The sequence below is a fragment of the Sphaeramia orbicularis genome, chromosome 8 (genome assembly GCF_902148855.1).
Source record: "Sphaeramia orbicularis chromosome 8, fSphaOr1.1, whole genome shotgun sequence".
NCBI lineage: Eukaryota > Metazoa > Chordata > Actinopteri > Kurtiformes > Apogonidae > Sphaeramia > Sphaeramia orbicularis.
Window position 1 is genome coordinate 44,759,078 of NC_043964.1, and position 15,925 is coordinate 44,775,002.

The 15,925-nt window shown below is 37.1% G+C and overlaps 1 protein-coding gene and 1 non-coding gene across 2 annotated transcripts in view; both read left to right on the forward strand.

Moving 5' to 3' along the window:
• Nucleotides 1-221: 221 nt before the first annotated feature.
• The window catches only part of farsa (phenylalanyl-tRNA synthetase subunit alpha), a 30,124-nt gene continuing 14,420 nt past the window's right edge, over nt 222-15,925 (forward strand). Inside the window, exons 1-7 of the mRNA XM_030140239.1 lie at nt 222-404; nt 2,071-2,208; nt 3,743-3,841; nt 3,927-4,045; nt 14,660-14,752; nt 15,298-15,426; nt 15,508-15,623. Of these exons, the coding sequence (XP_029996099.1) occupies nt 258-404; nt 2,071-2,208; nt 3,743-3,841; nt 3,927-4,045; nt 14,660-14,752; nt 15,298-15,426; nt 15,508-15,623 (841 nt within the window). The 5' untranslated portion in view covers nt 222-257. The remainder of the gene's footprint in view (nt 405-2,070; nt 2,209-3,742; nt 3,842-3,926; nt 4,046-14,659; nt 14,753-15,297; nt 15,427-15,507; nt 15,624-15,925) is intronic.
• Nucleotides 14,771-14,918, forward strand: LOC115425052 (small Cajal body-specific RNA 11). The gene has a single exon (XR_003936183.1).

A 15,925-nucleotide genomic window follows, 5' to 3' on the forward strand; every position in this document is an offset into this window, starting at 1 on the left:
GTTTTAATTTAAAATTATTATTATTTAGTATTAGAGGCTGAGCTGGAAATAAAAGATCAAATTTAAAAATTAAAAAAAACAAAACAAGTGTGTAAAATGCACCTGACCTTTTTTTTTTTTTTTTGAGAGTTGAAAATAGTCGCTGTCCATTACAGCATTTAAGGTAAATGTTTTCTTACGTTTGTTACTCGGGTATTTACGGCCTTCGTTGAAGTGACGTTACATCCGGTCTCTCTCGGGCTTCGTACGGCTCTAACATGGCGGATACCGGTGTGGTGGAAGCGCTCCTACGGCTGGTGGAGAAGGCAGATGACGGCGTGGACAGCGTCCAGGTGGCGTCCAGGCTCGGGGTGGATCACCAGGTGGTCGTGGGAGCCGTGAAGAGTCTGCAGGCTCTCGGTGATGTGAGTTTATCAACCACGAGTGTCACAGTCTCGCGTGTCAGTGTCAACTGCGTTCATTGACTGATGCAATACAGACGTTGGTTTAAAGAGTGGACGAGTGTCACCTACAGATATTTAAGAGTGCTTGAAGTATTAAAACCTTTTAGTTGAGTTAAAGTACTGCAAGAGGAATATCCTGTAAATGTGCTACTACTAGAAAAGGTCCTGCAGTAAAATCTACTTATGTCAAAGAAGTACACCAGTGTTAGCGGTAGGATGACCAGACCAGCTAAATATGGGCCTGGCTGAGACGTAGACTTGCATTACATGTTATGATGTCTTTCTAAGTCACACAAAAACGTAGGCCTTCAGCATCTCAGACAATTAATAGTTTATATTTTATTTCAAGCAACTTTTCCACATCAATAGAAAACATAAGTAAATTTAACTGTTCTAACGATCTTATGTGATTTACTGGTTTAATGTCGTTTAATTTGCATCCAACAGTTTGTATGTGCATTTTCAATATCCACTAGAAACCCCGTACTTATTAAAGAAAATCTTGAAATTTTAGAAATTGTTTTTTTTTACACTTGGCTGTGTAAGTCAGGAGTTTGATGTGGTTTTTATCGTGAAAGTTTGGAAATCATTCTTAAACTGACCTCATATCACAATAAATTAATTTTATATCACATTAGTATGTCAGTAGGTTTGCCTTTGTTGTGAAAAAAAAAACAAAACAAAATTCCAATAAATCTTTCCACAAACACCTTGGAAAAGTCAGATTTTCTATATTTCCTCATATTCAGTAAACCTGTTGATATCCTCTGTCATGATGTTTGAAAATGGGTGTGTTTCTGTTTCTGACAAGAGAAGATCTTTGTCTTTTCCCCTGCTGACCATAACCAGGGTTATGTAGTAGTTATAAGCACAGATAAAACACATGAATGAGACACATGGGCCCTACTCTGAATACATGGTCAAAAATCCTCCTCAAACCTGATAACTCCTGCAGATCCCAAATGTTTGAGTTAGGAAGTGCTTCATTCAGAAAAAGACCCGATTCAGGAGATCCAAACCTTACATGTTGTTTGGACACCATGACAAATAGACACCTGTTGGATTCAGAATATTATGCTCAATGTGTTGTATTTCAGAAGTGGTTCTATTACCCGTGTCAGAATGTTCATCTTAGAAGTAACTGGGGTAATGGGGAGTAAATGAAATTTGTACATTGTGATACCATAATTATTCTGTAAATTAATTTGCTAAATGGTTTTGAAACACCACACTTTACTTCATTACACTGGATCATTTAATCTCTTATGTGCAACTTCAATACAACCAATTCATGTTCAGTATTATATTCCAAGTCACGTTCACTCTTGTCCATATTTGTTTACTTTGCCTCCATATTAGTTTTCTGTCTGTGTGGAAGAACAAATGTGACACAATGATGTAAAACAATGTCCATTTTTCTAGTGTTCATATATGTCATCATATCACTCTAGTTGACAATTGTACTGTATTAGAAGGCACAGTATTTCCTATTGAAGTGCAGGGGAGCAGAGGTTTAAAATAGTGTGAAATGGAAATATTCCAAGTGCCTCAAATTTGGGACTGCATTTAAAGTCAACCCAGTCCACTTAGCTCATCTGGATTCACATCCTCTTTCTTTCCTCTCCAGGTGATTTCAGCTGATCTTTGCTCATCCAAACACTGGGAGCTGACAGAGGAGGGCACGGAGATCGCAGAGCAGGGCAGCCATGAAGCCCGGGTGTTCAGCTCCATCCCACTGGAGGGGCTGGTCCAGAGTGAGCTCATGGTGAGTGATACAGGTGGATAGGAGGAACCACATCCATCCATCCATCCATCCATCCATCCACTACTACTTTCAGCTACTCCCTCCCTTTAGGTTTTGCAACAGCAAATCATCTGCTGCCATCTGCCCCTCTCCCTTGTATCTTCTTCTTTCACACCAACTACATGTATGTCCTTCTTCATCATATCCATAAATCTCCTCTTTGCCTCCTGCCTGGTATCGCCATCTTCATCATCCTTCTACCAATGCATCTATGTATCAATCTATTGATTGTTTTCTTTCAATGAAATTAAACAATTAAATAAGTAAAAAAAAGTTTTACAGAAAGTGAAAAAGACACGTCTGAAAATGACAAACAACTCGTCCTTTATTCCAGATTCAGTTGAAACGGGAACCATAAAAAATATAAAGGAAAAAAAAACTATGTAAAAATAACAGCAGTAACAAAGTATATATAAAAAAGTGTATATACACAACAACAAACAAGTCAAATGACATCTGTAAACAATATGTGCACTGCTGTTTTCAACACATTTGTATCCAATTTACTAACAACATAAGATGTAACTTACAGGATTGTAATTGAATAATTTTTTGAATTGATTCAAGTTGATTAATCCATTAATCGTATTGGCTCTAATCCGAACCATCTCAATCTGGCATCAGTTTGTTCCCAAAACATCCACCCTGAGCTGTCCCTCAGATTTGCTCATTCCTTATCCTGTCCATCCTCGTCACTCCCAAAGTAAATATCAACATCTTCATCTCTGCCTCCTGTCTTTTCATCAGTGCAGCCGTCTCTAGACCCTACAACATCACTGGTCTCACTACCATCCTGTTCACTTTTCCTTTAACTTTTGCATATCCTCTTTTATCACACATCACTCCGAACACTTTTCTCCACCCGTTACACTCTCCTTTTCACATCCAATCCAACCTCCCTATTGCTTTGAGCAGTTCACCCTAAATACTTGAAATCCTTCACCTTCTTCCTGTGGACCCCTTTCACCTTACCACCTTTCATTCACACTCATTCTGTTTTGCCGCAGCTGACTTTCATTCCTCTTCTTTCCAGTGCATACCTCCACCTCTCCAGGTTTTCCTCCACCTGCTCCCTGATCTTGCTACAAATCACAATGTTGTTGTGGACGTTGTTTAAGAGATTTATGGAAAAAAGCAAACAACAATATTGCTGTGTCATGATTTTGTAGCAGTTTTTTTTGTGCGTGTACATTGTTGCCATGAAGGTAACCAGAGGGTGCAAAATGCATCATGGGAGTATAAAACACATTTAAGTAAAAGAGACTGGATTTCAATAATAGAACTAAAAAGAAAAGTTCCTGCCAAATTTGATGCCAAAAGCTGCAATACAGCCAAAATGATCACCAAATGGGAAAAAAAGAGAAAAATGTACAAAAATGCCAGAGGAGGACCTAAGGGTTAAATCCATAGAATAGACATTGAGGACGTAGCTTAAATGCTGCTCAGATGCTGCAACTGAATGTCTGTTGATCCAAGTGCCTGTGTGTTTGTCAAGAAACTGTCCTTTGGGAAGATCGGCTTCAGTAAGGCCATGTCCAACAAGTGGATCCGTGTGGACAAGACACATGAAGGTGGCCCCAGGATATTCAGAACGGTGCGTGCCCACATATGTCCTCTTGTTACAGTGGCACTTTATGATTAGGGCCCTGATTAGGTTTGGTGTTTCCGTTGGTCCACAGGTGGACAGTATAGTGGACCAGGTTCAAGAGAAGCTGCTTCTGCTACAGAAAGGCAGTGGCTCTGAACTGGAGGAGAAAGAGAAGAATGAGCTGAAGAAAAGGAAGCTGCTCTCTGAAGTGTGAGTGTACAAAGAAATAACCCTAATGAAGATTACTATGAGTTAACCTTTTAGCCCTTGAATAATGCTAGGATTCTGCATCTCACAGTAGCTTTTAAGTGTCATAAAAGCTGTTGTTAGTATGTGCTTTTTTCATTTTCTTCAGTTGTTTGGCTTTACTGTGTGTTTTAGGGTCAAAACAGGGTTGAATAACAGAAAAAGACAAAGAGAGGAATTGAAGTTTTACAGGTTTTTACTAAATAAACTCAAAATGTGCATTAATAAGAGATTTAGGATGTTTAACATGAACTGTGAAGTGTAACACACTGAACATCAACAAGTATTTTAATTTTAGCCCAGTAGTTTTTGTTTTTGGGATCTCTTTTTAGCTGCTTTTTAGCACTTAGTTGAACTCCTAAATCATCCATACAGAACGTGCACCACAAATGCATTAGGGGTTAAAGCATTAAAGTCTGATTGATCCTTCTCTGTACATATGTACCTTTGTGTACCAGTAGGTGGCAGTAGAAGGTTTATTGTGGCTGTCAGACAAGTTTGAGCATCTGCTTTGACTTTGCTGCATTGACGGGACGATATAGACTGAGTTACAGGCTTTTTTTAAGAAACTGATTAGCCAAATGACAACTATATTCAATTAATCAATTCATCCTCAATTATTTTCTGTTTTATTATGTGCTAACTTGATTATATGGCTTTTAAGATGAACTGATAATGAAACAAGCCAATGCAGCCTTTATTTACCTTAAAAAAAAAAACCCCACAAAAACAAAAATAATAATAATAATAACAACTTTATTTATATACACTACTGGTCAAAAGTTTTAGAATATTCAAATTTTTCCAGTTTTGTATTGAAATTCTAGCAGTTCAAGTCCAATGAACAGCTTGAAATGGTACAAAGGCAAGCGGTGAACTGCCAGAGGTTAAAAAAAAAAAAAAAAAAAAGGTAAGGTTAAACAAAACTGAAAAATAATGTACATTTCAGAATTATACAAAAAGTTGAACAAGAAATGGATTAACAACTTAAAGCAGTTCTGCAGCAATGGAGGTTGATCAAGCCTCGAAAGTTGGTGCTACCAATTCCTACAGGTGTCCCAACGTTTCTTAATTACCTGCAACCCCCTCTGTCTGCATAAAAGTGGTGTTGGAACACACTTTGGTACCATACCGTTGTGAGCATTATTTGAACATCAGTGGACTGCAGAAAGTAGTGTGTTACTATAAAAATGATGAGGAAAAGGCAATTAACGATAGAAGAGAGACAAACCATCATAACACTTAAAAATGTAGGTCTTTCCTACAGAGAAATTGCCAACAAAGCCAAGGTGTCAGTAAGTCCAGTTTCCTTCACCATAAAAAGGCACTCAAAAACTGGGGGAAATGCTGACAGGAAGAGGTCTGGCAGACCCGAAGCCACAACAGAATCAGAAGACAAGTTTCTGAGAGTCAACAGCTTGCGTGATAGGCGACTCACAGGACAACAGCTTCAAGCACAGCTCAATAGTGGTCGTAGTAAGCAAGTCTCAGTTTCAACTGTGAAGAGAAGACTTCTAGTTGCAGGTTTGATCAGTTCATAACACCTTCTTCCAGTCTTCAGTAGTCCACTGGCGGTGTTTCATGGCCCAGGCAAGCCTCTTTTCACAATTGAAACTGAGACTTGCTTACTACGACCAAGCTGTGCTTGAAGCTGTTGTCCTGTGAATCACCTATCACGCAAGCTGTTGACTCTTAGAAACTTGTCTTCTGATTCTGTTGTGGCTTTGGGTCTGTCAGACCTCTTCCTGTCAGCCACCCAGTTTCTGAGTGCCTTTTGCTGGTGAAGGAAACTGTACTTACTGATACCTTGACTTTCCTGGCAATTTCTCTGTAGGAAAGACCTACATTTTTAAGTGTTATGATGGTCTGTCTGTCTCTCTTCTATCATTAATTGCCTTTTCCTCGCCGTTTTTATAGTAACACACTACTTTCTGCAGTACAATACTGTTTGAATAATGCTCACAACGGTATGGTACCAAAGTGTGTTCCAACACTACTTTTATGCAGACAGAGGGGGTTGTAAGTTATTCAGAAATGTTGGAACACCTGTAGGAATTGGTAGCACCAACTTTCGAGGCTTGATCAACCTCCATTGCTGCAGAACTGCTTTAAGTTGTTAACCCATTTCTTGTTCGCCTTTTTGTATAATTCTGAAATGTACATTATTTTTCAGTTTTGTTTAACCTTACTTTTTTTTTTCTTTTTTTTTTTTTTTTTTTTTACCTCTGGCAGTTCACCGCTTACCTTTGTACCATTTCAAGCTGTTCATTGGACTTGAACTGCTTGAATTTCAATACAAAACTGGAAAAATTGGGGTGTTCGAAAACTTTTGACCGGTAGGGTAGCACCTTTAAAAACTGAGTTTACAAAGTGCTTTGACAGACAAAGCAAAAGTGCCTAGCAGCAGAATAAAAACATAGCACACAACACAACACAATAAACAAGATGAGTACAACAAACATGAAAACATGACAAACTTTGAATGTATCATAGTGGAGAAGGCAGAAATAACATAACATGATGCTGTCAAATGCAAAATGAAGGAGTGGAATAAAACAACATCATGTATGTCAATATAAATGAATAACCAAGACAGGATGAAATTAAATATTCATATTAAAAACATTAAAAAGAGACAACATCACATGAAGGCAAGTCTATAAAAATGCTTTTTAAGAAGTGACTTAAAAGATGACACTGATTCTGCAAACTTTATCTCCTCGGGCAGACCATTCCAAAGTCGAGGGACCTTGATTAAAAAGGCATGGTCGCCTTTCAATTTAAACCTCGACTTTGGAACAACCAGGAGCCCTCCGCCTGAGAATCTAAGGCTGCATGCTGGCTCATAATTGACTAGCATGCCCATTATGTAGCTGGGGGCCAGGCCCATTTGGGCTTTAAAAGTGATCAATAAAATCTTAAAATCAATTCTAAAACGCACAGGAAGTCAAAAAGTTTGACTTAAGTGTATAGTAAAGGTAATCTGTTGCTTAAAGGTAGAGAAGTGAAGTAACTAAGTACAAATACTTCTTTACTGTACTAAAGTAGAGTTTTCAAGTACCATACTTTACTTGAGAATTTATTTTTTGTCCACTTTGTACAATTACTCCCTACTTTTTAACACAAATATCTATACTTTCTTCTATTGACACTGTCAAAAAAGGTTTACTTTAGTTGTAATTTCTTGTATTTTGCATGATCACACTTATTTTAACCTAAATATATGTAGAAATAACTCGAAAAATGTGATTCTTTGATGTTTCACCAAATATTAACAACTTCAACAAGGCAAAAAAGTATGAAGCATTTATACTTGAAACGGAGTCAAGAAGAATTCGGTAAATATGATTTAATGCTTTCTGTTATGGATGTAGACAGTATCAGTCCTTGTCAGTGGCTGATGTTTCCTAATAGGGTCAGGTCTTCTCTGAGGAAGAGGATGCTGGGTAATATCTGCTGTAGTCTGACTGCCAGTTTATGGGAGATTACTTTGTATGTAAGAGGATTTTGGAAGAATGTGCTGCTTGGGTTCAATCCAGAATATATTTTGATACGCCAAAATCTAAAATGCACTTTTAAATGTAATTTTGTTTCTATGGTAAATGCTCAGATTAGTTTGTAATAGTCTGACCTTGATTGAATGCAGAGGAGTTAATGGTGACAAATGCATTTTGAATGTTTTATAAAAAACATCTAAAACTAAAGTCATATGTTTTATATATCAAATGCTAAACTAATGCAAATAATGATGATCATATCTCACCAGTCGAAAGGCCATGAGCTGCTGTGAAGGCACTGTGTCTGTCGTTGTCTTCATCATTTTCGTCGCCTTCTTTAACAATTTCTTCAAACATCTTCTCCAACAAAACTACTGGTCAGATTCATTTCAAATTTTATATGTAGCTTCCTTGGGACAATGTCTACAAAGTTTTTTCACAGTTTTGAATAATATTGATTTTTGAATTTTTCATAAATTTTTTAAGGATTAAGTGTGCCTTTACTTATAATGGTCCATATTTTGATGGCCTATAACATGGAAATGGTTAGAGATATTAATATAGTTACTATTGAGCACTGATGGGAAGTCCTATATGGACTTTCATTTGGGACCTTGAGTGACTTTGAATGGTCAAACTCAAGGTCACCAATGTCTGGATTTCAACGATCTTCTTCTTGGAAAGTACTGGTTGGATTAATTTCAAATTTAATATGTAACTTCCTTGGGACAATGGGCCTAATGCACTAATATGTGCATGGAAGTGTTCTTACTTTGCTTTCAAAATAAGTGCATACACAAAATCACTGTGGGATTCATGATACTTGCGCACCAGCCAGTTTTGTTCTCACCACCATGTATATCTGGGTGAATCAGAATCATTCTACATTGACAGGTGCGTGCTCGCAATTTGTGATAAGCATACTGCAACGCCCCCATTTCTCCATATAAGGAGGCTGCTTGCCTGGAATTGCTTTGTAAATGAAGGAAGCGGTTATGCAACATGAAAAGTAGTCAATTTCACAGTTTGTTAGAAGTGATGGCACCAAAAGGCAAAAAACAAAAGAACTTTACAGCCACAGAAATCGAAACAAGAGTGTCCGAGGTGGAAGCCAGAAAAGGAATACTTTTCACGAGTGTCTCCTGGATATAATGTACTGTCATATATTTTAAAAAGTGTGGTTTGCTAAATATTTGCACTTTCCTTGAGGAACAGCATTTTTTGGTATTTTTTCCAAACCTTGAATAACTGCTATACATTTTTCCTCACCCTGGTACTTTGTCAATGATGATAAATTCATGCTTTTATTAAATATTTGGTTATTATTCCTTAATGGCATGTTAAAGTACTTGCTTAGACCTACAATTTGAGCTATTATGGTTGCTGCTAAATTAATTATTAAAAACAGAAAGGGAAGGATTAGTATTGTTGCACAGTGCTTTCTCACTTTTTGCCAGACCCTAATACATTTGGCCAATATATTAGTAAATTAATGATTTTTAAAAATGTTAATTCAATTTCTTTTTAATAAATGCATTTTTATATGCTCTGCATGTACTGAAAAGGTATGTGGTTGCATTTTCTAAGTCAGTTCAGCCTTCCTCATTAGTGCGTACGCGTAGTCTGAGGTAGTTCTAAATTTGTTCACAGAGTAAGAGCAAATTCGGGTAAGAAAATATTGATGAATCCTGGATTTGTACATCAAATGATCGTACACAGAGTTTACGCACAGATTTGTGTGTATGCACTATTTGTGAATGAGGCCCAATGTCTACAAAGTTTGTTCATAGTTTTGAGAAATTCTGATTTTTGCCTTTTTGACAAATTTTTAAAATATTAAACATTTGCCTTTACTTATATAATGGGCCATATTTTCATGGCTTATAACATGGAAATGGTTAGAGATATCAATATAGTTACTATTAAGCACTGATAGGAAGTCATATTACACTGAAACAACGAAAAATCTGGAGTCGTCGTCATTTATTTATTTATTTATTCATTTAAATCTTTCTATTAAAGTTTTTCTTTTACAAGACATAGACAAATCAGTAACACAACAAACATCAACAGGACAACATCACATCACTATCCAAATCAGATCAAGCTCAGTAGTCATACATCTGCAGCATCAAAGAAGTCCATGAATGGTTGCCATGTTTGATAAAGTGTTTCCAATTTCCCCCTCAGTAAAAATCTTATTTTTTGTAGCTGTAAATATTTCATTATACCTTGTAATTAAGTCATATAAGCTGGGGGGGGGGGGGGGGGGGGCTTTACCACTGAAGACGTACCTTATTGTGGTGGACCGGGGGAGATCACTGAAATTTGCCATTGACATAATATTCAGCTTGATATTGATACTTATATAGACTAACACCCCCATTTTGGTCTCAGCACCCCCTTCTCAGGTTTCTTCTTCCAACTGTCCCCCGATTGTGTCCCAACGCCGTCTGGGGGGCAGCACTGCCCCAGCTGAGAAACATTGTTCTAGAACTTCACCTGTACAAGGAACAAGTATCATACAACACCAGCTAAGATCGAACATCAAGGCTAATTGTTATGCCAGTTGCTATTCAGATGAAACCAATTAGACATGGGTCAATGAACTACATACATCTCACAAAAACTAGACACAACCGACAATATTCTGTGGCTAGTAATAAAAACATACTCCTGAGGCAGACAAAAGGTGATCTAGTAAACTGCACAAACTTACACACATGTGACACAAACAACCATGATTACTAGTGATTGTGCTAACATCTCTGCTAGCCAACAAGCATCCAGGCATTGTTAATAAAATAAGTTCATAAACAAGTAAACACTGTTACAAACAGTAGTATCATCCAAGAGCACAAATCCACCAAAATACATAGAGAATAGAGAATTTATCTCTGTCGACTCTGCCATTGTAAATGCCTGTGAAATGAAGGCATGGTTGCCTAGCCAGCGGTACCTGGCTGGGGGTGTGTTTGTGTGGTAGAGCCGTAAACTGCGAAGGTCCTCGCGGGAGACAAGATCTTGGACCACCGAGACAAGATCTAGGCAACAGGGTTGGAGAAATTACAAGTGGCATATTTGACCCTAGAGGCACTAGTGGGAAGGCGGAGGGCTTCCATTCTCCCCCTAACAAGCCATTTAACCGTCACAATTACTTTGAAACTGTTTAAGGTAAAAATGTTGCCTAGTTCCATTTTAAAATGTGTTTCTGAAAGTTCAACAGTGGCCGGCTTCACTCTGAGTATAGCAATGATTGGATCTGGTTTAAGCAGTTTTTTGATCATTTTGGACATTGTTTGAAATGGATTATTCCAATAAGCTTTGATACTGGGACGATTCCAAAACATGTGGGCTAGTGAAGCTGGCTGCTGTTTGCATCTGTCACATATGGGGTCTACTGAGGGGAACATTTTTGACAGTTTCATATCGTATGCACACAGACAAGGAGTGTACATTCACTTGGGCCTTTGTCCGTTGATCTTCTGTAATTCTTACATCTAAATCCTATTGCCAAGCATCTTTTAAGTGAGCTATTGTAGTGATACAGTCCAGTTGTGATAGAATATTGTGAATCAGTCTCGTTTTTAAATGGATCGGACAAAACAGTGTGTGCATTGTGGAGTTATAGGAGGGTGATGAGGAAAGGACGGAAACAGGCTCTTTACAAAAACTTCTGATCTGTAAGTTTTTGAAGAAGACTTTCCCATCTAAACCAAATTTGTCCAGTAATTGCTGGAATGTGGGGAAAACATTATCCATGAATAAATCTTTTATCGAGTATATTCCTTTACGGTTCCATTGATGGAATGACATATTTGAGACTGATGGACTAAATCCTTGATTATTTATTAATGGAGCAAGCAGGGAAGCCTCCTTCCATCCATAAATGCAAGAAATATTACCAAAGAAGAGCAGAGTAAATCAGAGCCTCTAATGAAGTGGATAGCAGCATTCATCCTTGTCCAATCACCCCCCGAGTGGACAACCAAAATGACATAGAACGGATATTACAAGACCAATTATAAAGAGGGGTAGGACAAGGCAGTCCCATACCACTGCGACACTTTGGTCTTTGCAGGAAAACCTTTTTGATTATTGGTGTTTTTTTATTCCATATTAAATGTGAAATTAGAGAGTCTAATTTATTTAAAAAAATAACTTTTTAAAAAATTCAGATAGGGTTACATTGAAATGGGAATAAGAATTATGGCAGAATATTCATTCTAAAAATATTAATTTGTCCTGCTAGCAAAATCGGCAAATGGCTCAATTTGTCTCTATTATTTTTAAGAGAATAACATATATGTGTGTGTATATATATATATATATATATATATATATATATATATATATATATATATATATATATATATATATATATATATCTACACACACACAGTATATATATATATATATATATATATATATATATATATATATATATATATATATATATATATATATATATATACATACAGTATATATATTCCAAGATATTTAAACTGAGTTGAAATTCTGAACTGAAAGATGTTAAAACTATTGGGCTTTGGAGTTGATTGGGAACAATATACTTTAGGATCAATTGAGTTTGTATCCTGATATCACACCAAATTCTGTCAAGATTTCTACAATGTCCAGAATTGATTTCATGGGGTTTAAGATATACAATAGAAGATCATCTATGTATAATGAGATTTTATGATCTGTTTTTTCCCTTTTATTTCCAATATATTCCTTTGTTGCATGTAACAAAAGAGCAAGAGGCTCAATGGGCAGTGCCAACAGCAACGTTGACGGGGCAGTCCTGTCTTGTGGAACAGTTGAGAGTAAAATAAATGGAATGTATATTGTTCGTTTGTACTGAGGCTTGAGGTTGGGCATATAGTAATTTAAATAAGGAAGAACATTTTGAGCCGAATCCACACTTTGACAGGGTCAAAGAAAGGTAATCCCATTTGACCCTGTCAAAGGCCTTCTCAGCATCCAAAGAGAGTAAAATTTCGGGGTATTGATTCTCTTTGATTTGAGTATGGATAATGTATAATAATTTTCTGATATTAAAAAACAACTGTCTGTCTTTTATAAAACTGGTTTGGTCCTGGGAGATTGTAGTTGGCAGTATAGTTTCTAGTTGTGTTGCTAAAAATTTTGCAAGGATTTTATTATCTACATTTATTAAACTTGTTGGGCAGTATGGTGCGGGGTCTAAGGGGTCTTACTCTTTTTTATGGATGAGAGAAATGCTTACTTGGTATTAGGGGTGAAACGATTCCTTGAGTAATTCAAGTACCTTGATTACAAAAAATGATCGAGGAATTTTGTCTGCCTCGAGGAATCGCTTATTTAATTGTAAAGGTCAAAGCACGGCATTTTGCACGGACTACTTAATGTGACACAACGCGCTTACGTTACTCATGCAAAGGAAGATGACAGAGGATGTGGAAGTGTTCGGATGAAGCAGCGGGAAGATGGAAGAGGCGAGTGAATACAATGATGATGAAAGACAAAAAAAAACACAATAAAAAAGACAGAAAATATTGAAAGTGTGGAAGCATTTCAGACTGAACAGTAAGGTAAACACCATGACATGTATCTGTTGTAACACAGCCCTTCCATACCACAACAGCACATCTCAGATATAGCATCTTCTCATAAGACACCCAGAATGGAGTGGAGGACCCGAGATAAAATAAAATTAACGTAGGGCAAATCCATGAGATTAACGTTAATGTACCTTACTAACATAACATTAGCCCTGCAGAGGGCTAGGTTTTTGTTAATTATGGCTACTATCAAATGTGTGGCAAGTTTATTACGATTGTGACAAGCATAGATTTAGGCAGTGAGCTGTGCATCCGTGATTTGCATGGATAATTTTCCAAAAGCATGGCCAAAATGGTGTATGGCTTGGTGAAAGTTTTCTTTTACCTTGTCATGGCTGAATTTTTGCAAAATCCAACTAGTTTTTGCTAAAATGAAGCGAATCATCAATTAACTGGGTGTGTGTGTGTGTGGGGGGGTTATAGGTTATGAGACAGACAGATAAGGTGGGGTGGCCATTGCCTTGATTCTCCCGAATGTAGCAGAAATGTGTAAAACTGTTCATGCATGGACTCGTTCCAAGTTCCTGTTCAAAAGTTCCTGCTTCTTGTATGCCACAACGCATTCCTTTTATGTCTAAATTGTAAATTCTGAAACTTACAGCTACCAAAGTTAAGTTGCACATCAAAAAGTCAATGTTTATGCCTTTTTTAAAAATTTATTAATGAGTTATATTTTTGATACTTACAAGAAATACTAAGTTGAAAGTAATTAAATTTTATTTATTTTTATTTGTGTTTGCAATTGCCTCTGGAAGTGTTTCCAGTCAAGAAAATACATTTTGTAGCGTATGCACACTATGAATGTAACAAACAAAACTGTTAATTATCAAAAAAAAAAAGGAAACCAATTGGTCCTTCATTATTAAGTAAAATACCTTATATCCTCTTATGTATTTATAATTGCTCTTTAACCAAGCAAAAATAAGTTTTATCCGATTACTCGATAAATCGAAGGAATTTTCAGTAGAATACTCGAATACTAAAATATTCGATAGCTGCAGCCCTACTTGGTATAGAGTTGGAGGTTATTTACAGTTTTTAATACCTTTTCTTCCTTCTTAAGATAAATTATCTTATAGATTTATTAATCCAGAGAGCAGAAAATAGGCCTGTTTTTGGAGCCTATGAATAGTTTACTTTTTAGAGATATGTGGTTCTGGCAGGGCAGTGAAACTACATGCGTATGATGATTTTATGAAATATGATGCATTTCTGTAGGTTTAAACAACAGTATGTACTTCATATGAGCTCAACCTTAAACATATACAGCAGGAAAAAATAAGAGATGACTATTTATCCCATCATGGGGAAATTGCATTGTTTACAACAGCAAAAATACAGAAAAGAAATTGCAGAGGACAGGCAGTACATTTAAGATTAAAAAAATATAAAATGAATCCAAAACACTTTATATATTATTTAAATTATATCTACATATTAAAGTAAAATTGTGTGATTATACCTTCTCTGTTCAGGACAGTGAAGTCTTACTGGATCACAAAGGGCAGCTCCTTCAGCACCACCATCACCAAGCAAGAAACGGAGCTCACCCCTGAGATGATGGCCAAGTGAGTCTACATCCCACTGTGTTTTCAGTGTTTGTCCAGTCTGCCCTCCTCTGTTCATCAGTAACAGAGGGGAAGGTCTCAGACAGAGGACACAGACTAACCTCTGCCCAAGAATGGGGACAAGTCCAAAGATGAGGGCTTTGTCCTAAAGGCAGGGCAGCACAAATAACAATAACAATAACCAAACAAAAAACCCCAAAAAACAGCCCCAAATCATTAAATGTGCATTACAGAACCCTTTGGGAACCCTCTAATCTGCACTGTTCCTGAGAGATATGAAATAAAAATGGGATAAATAATAAACAAGCTTAGAATACGGCTTACATGGTTTACATGCTGTGGATGAGGTTTTAAAATGTCAGCAGAATGGGGGAAATATCTCCCATCTGAGGTTAGCATGAAATCATATCCTAGAAGGGATTTAACTAAAAGCAGCGTCCAGATGTTCCTCTGTCCGAAATTTAAAGAAATGGAGCTTTAATGTCTCGACTGATTTCACCAGGACAGTGGTACAATTCTTCTTTTTCCTTAACTTTATGTTGCAGTGGCAGCTGGAAGGAGAAGAAGTTTAAACCGTATAACTTTGAAGCCATGGGCGTAGCTCCCGACTCAGGGCACCTGCACCCGCTGATGAAGGTGCGGACACAGTTCAGGCAGATCTTTCTGGAGATGGGGTGAGTAGAAGACTCCAGATGACCTCCTCGGATCCATACAGCCATAATAAACACCCCAAATGAACTGTCTGCCTTCTGCAGCTTCACTGAGATGCCGACCAACAACTTCATTGAGAGTTCCTTCTGGAACTTTGACTCCCTGTTCCAGCCTCAGCAGCACCCGGCCCGAGACCAGCATGACACCTTCTTCTTGTCTGGTGAGACCTTAAGCACTTTTCAGCAGTGTTGCCAACTCATTTTCAGTGGATGTTGTTTCAGACAACTTTGTTGCTGAAAGTTGCTAAAGGACATCGTGATGCCAGTGCGTGATGTCATTGCATAATTATGTAAAACTTTACGTAGATTACACAATACATCCATCTCAGCAAGAAAATTATTTGAAATTTGTCCATTAAGATTAGTTTGTTCATAGTTAAAAGTTGCTAAAGGACATCGTGATGCCAGTGCGTGATGTCATTGCATAATTATGTAAAACTTTACGTAGATTACACAATACATC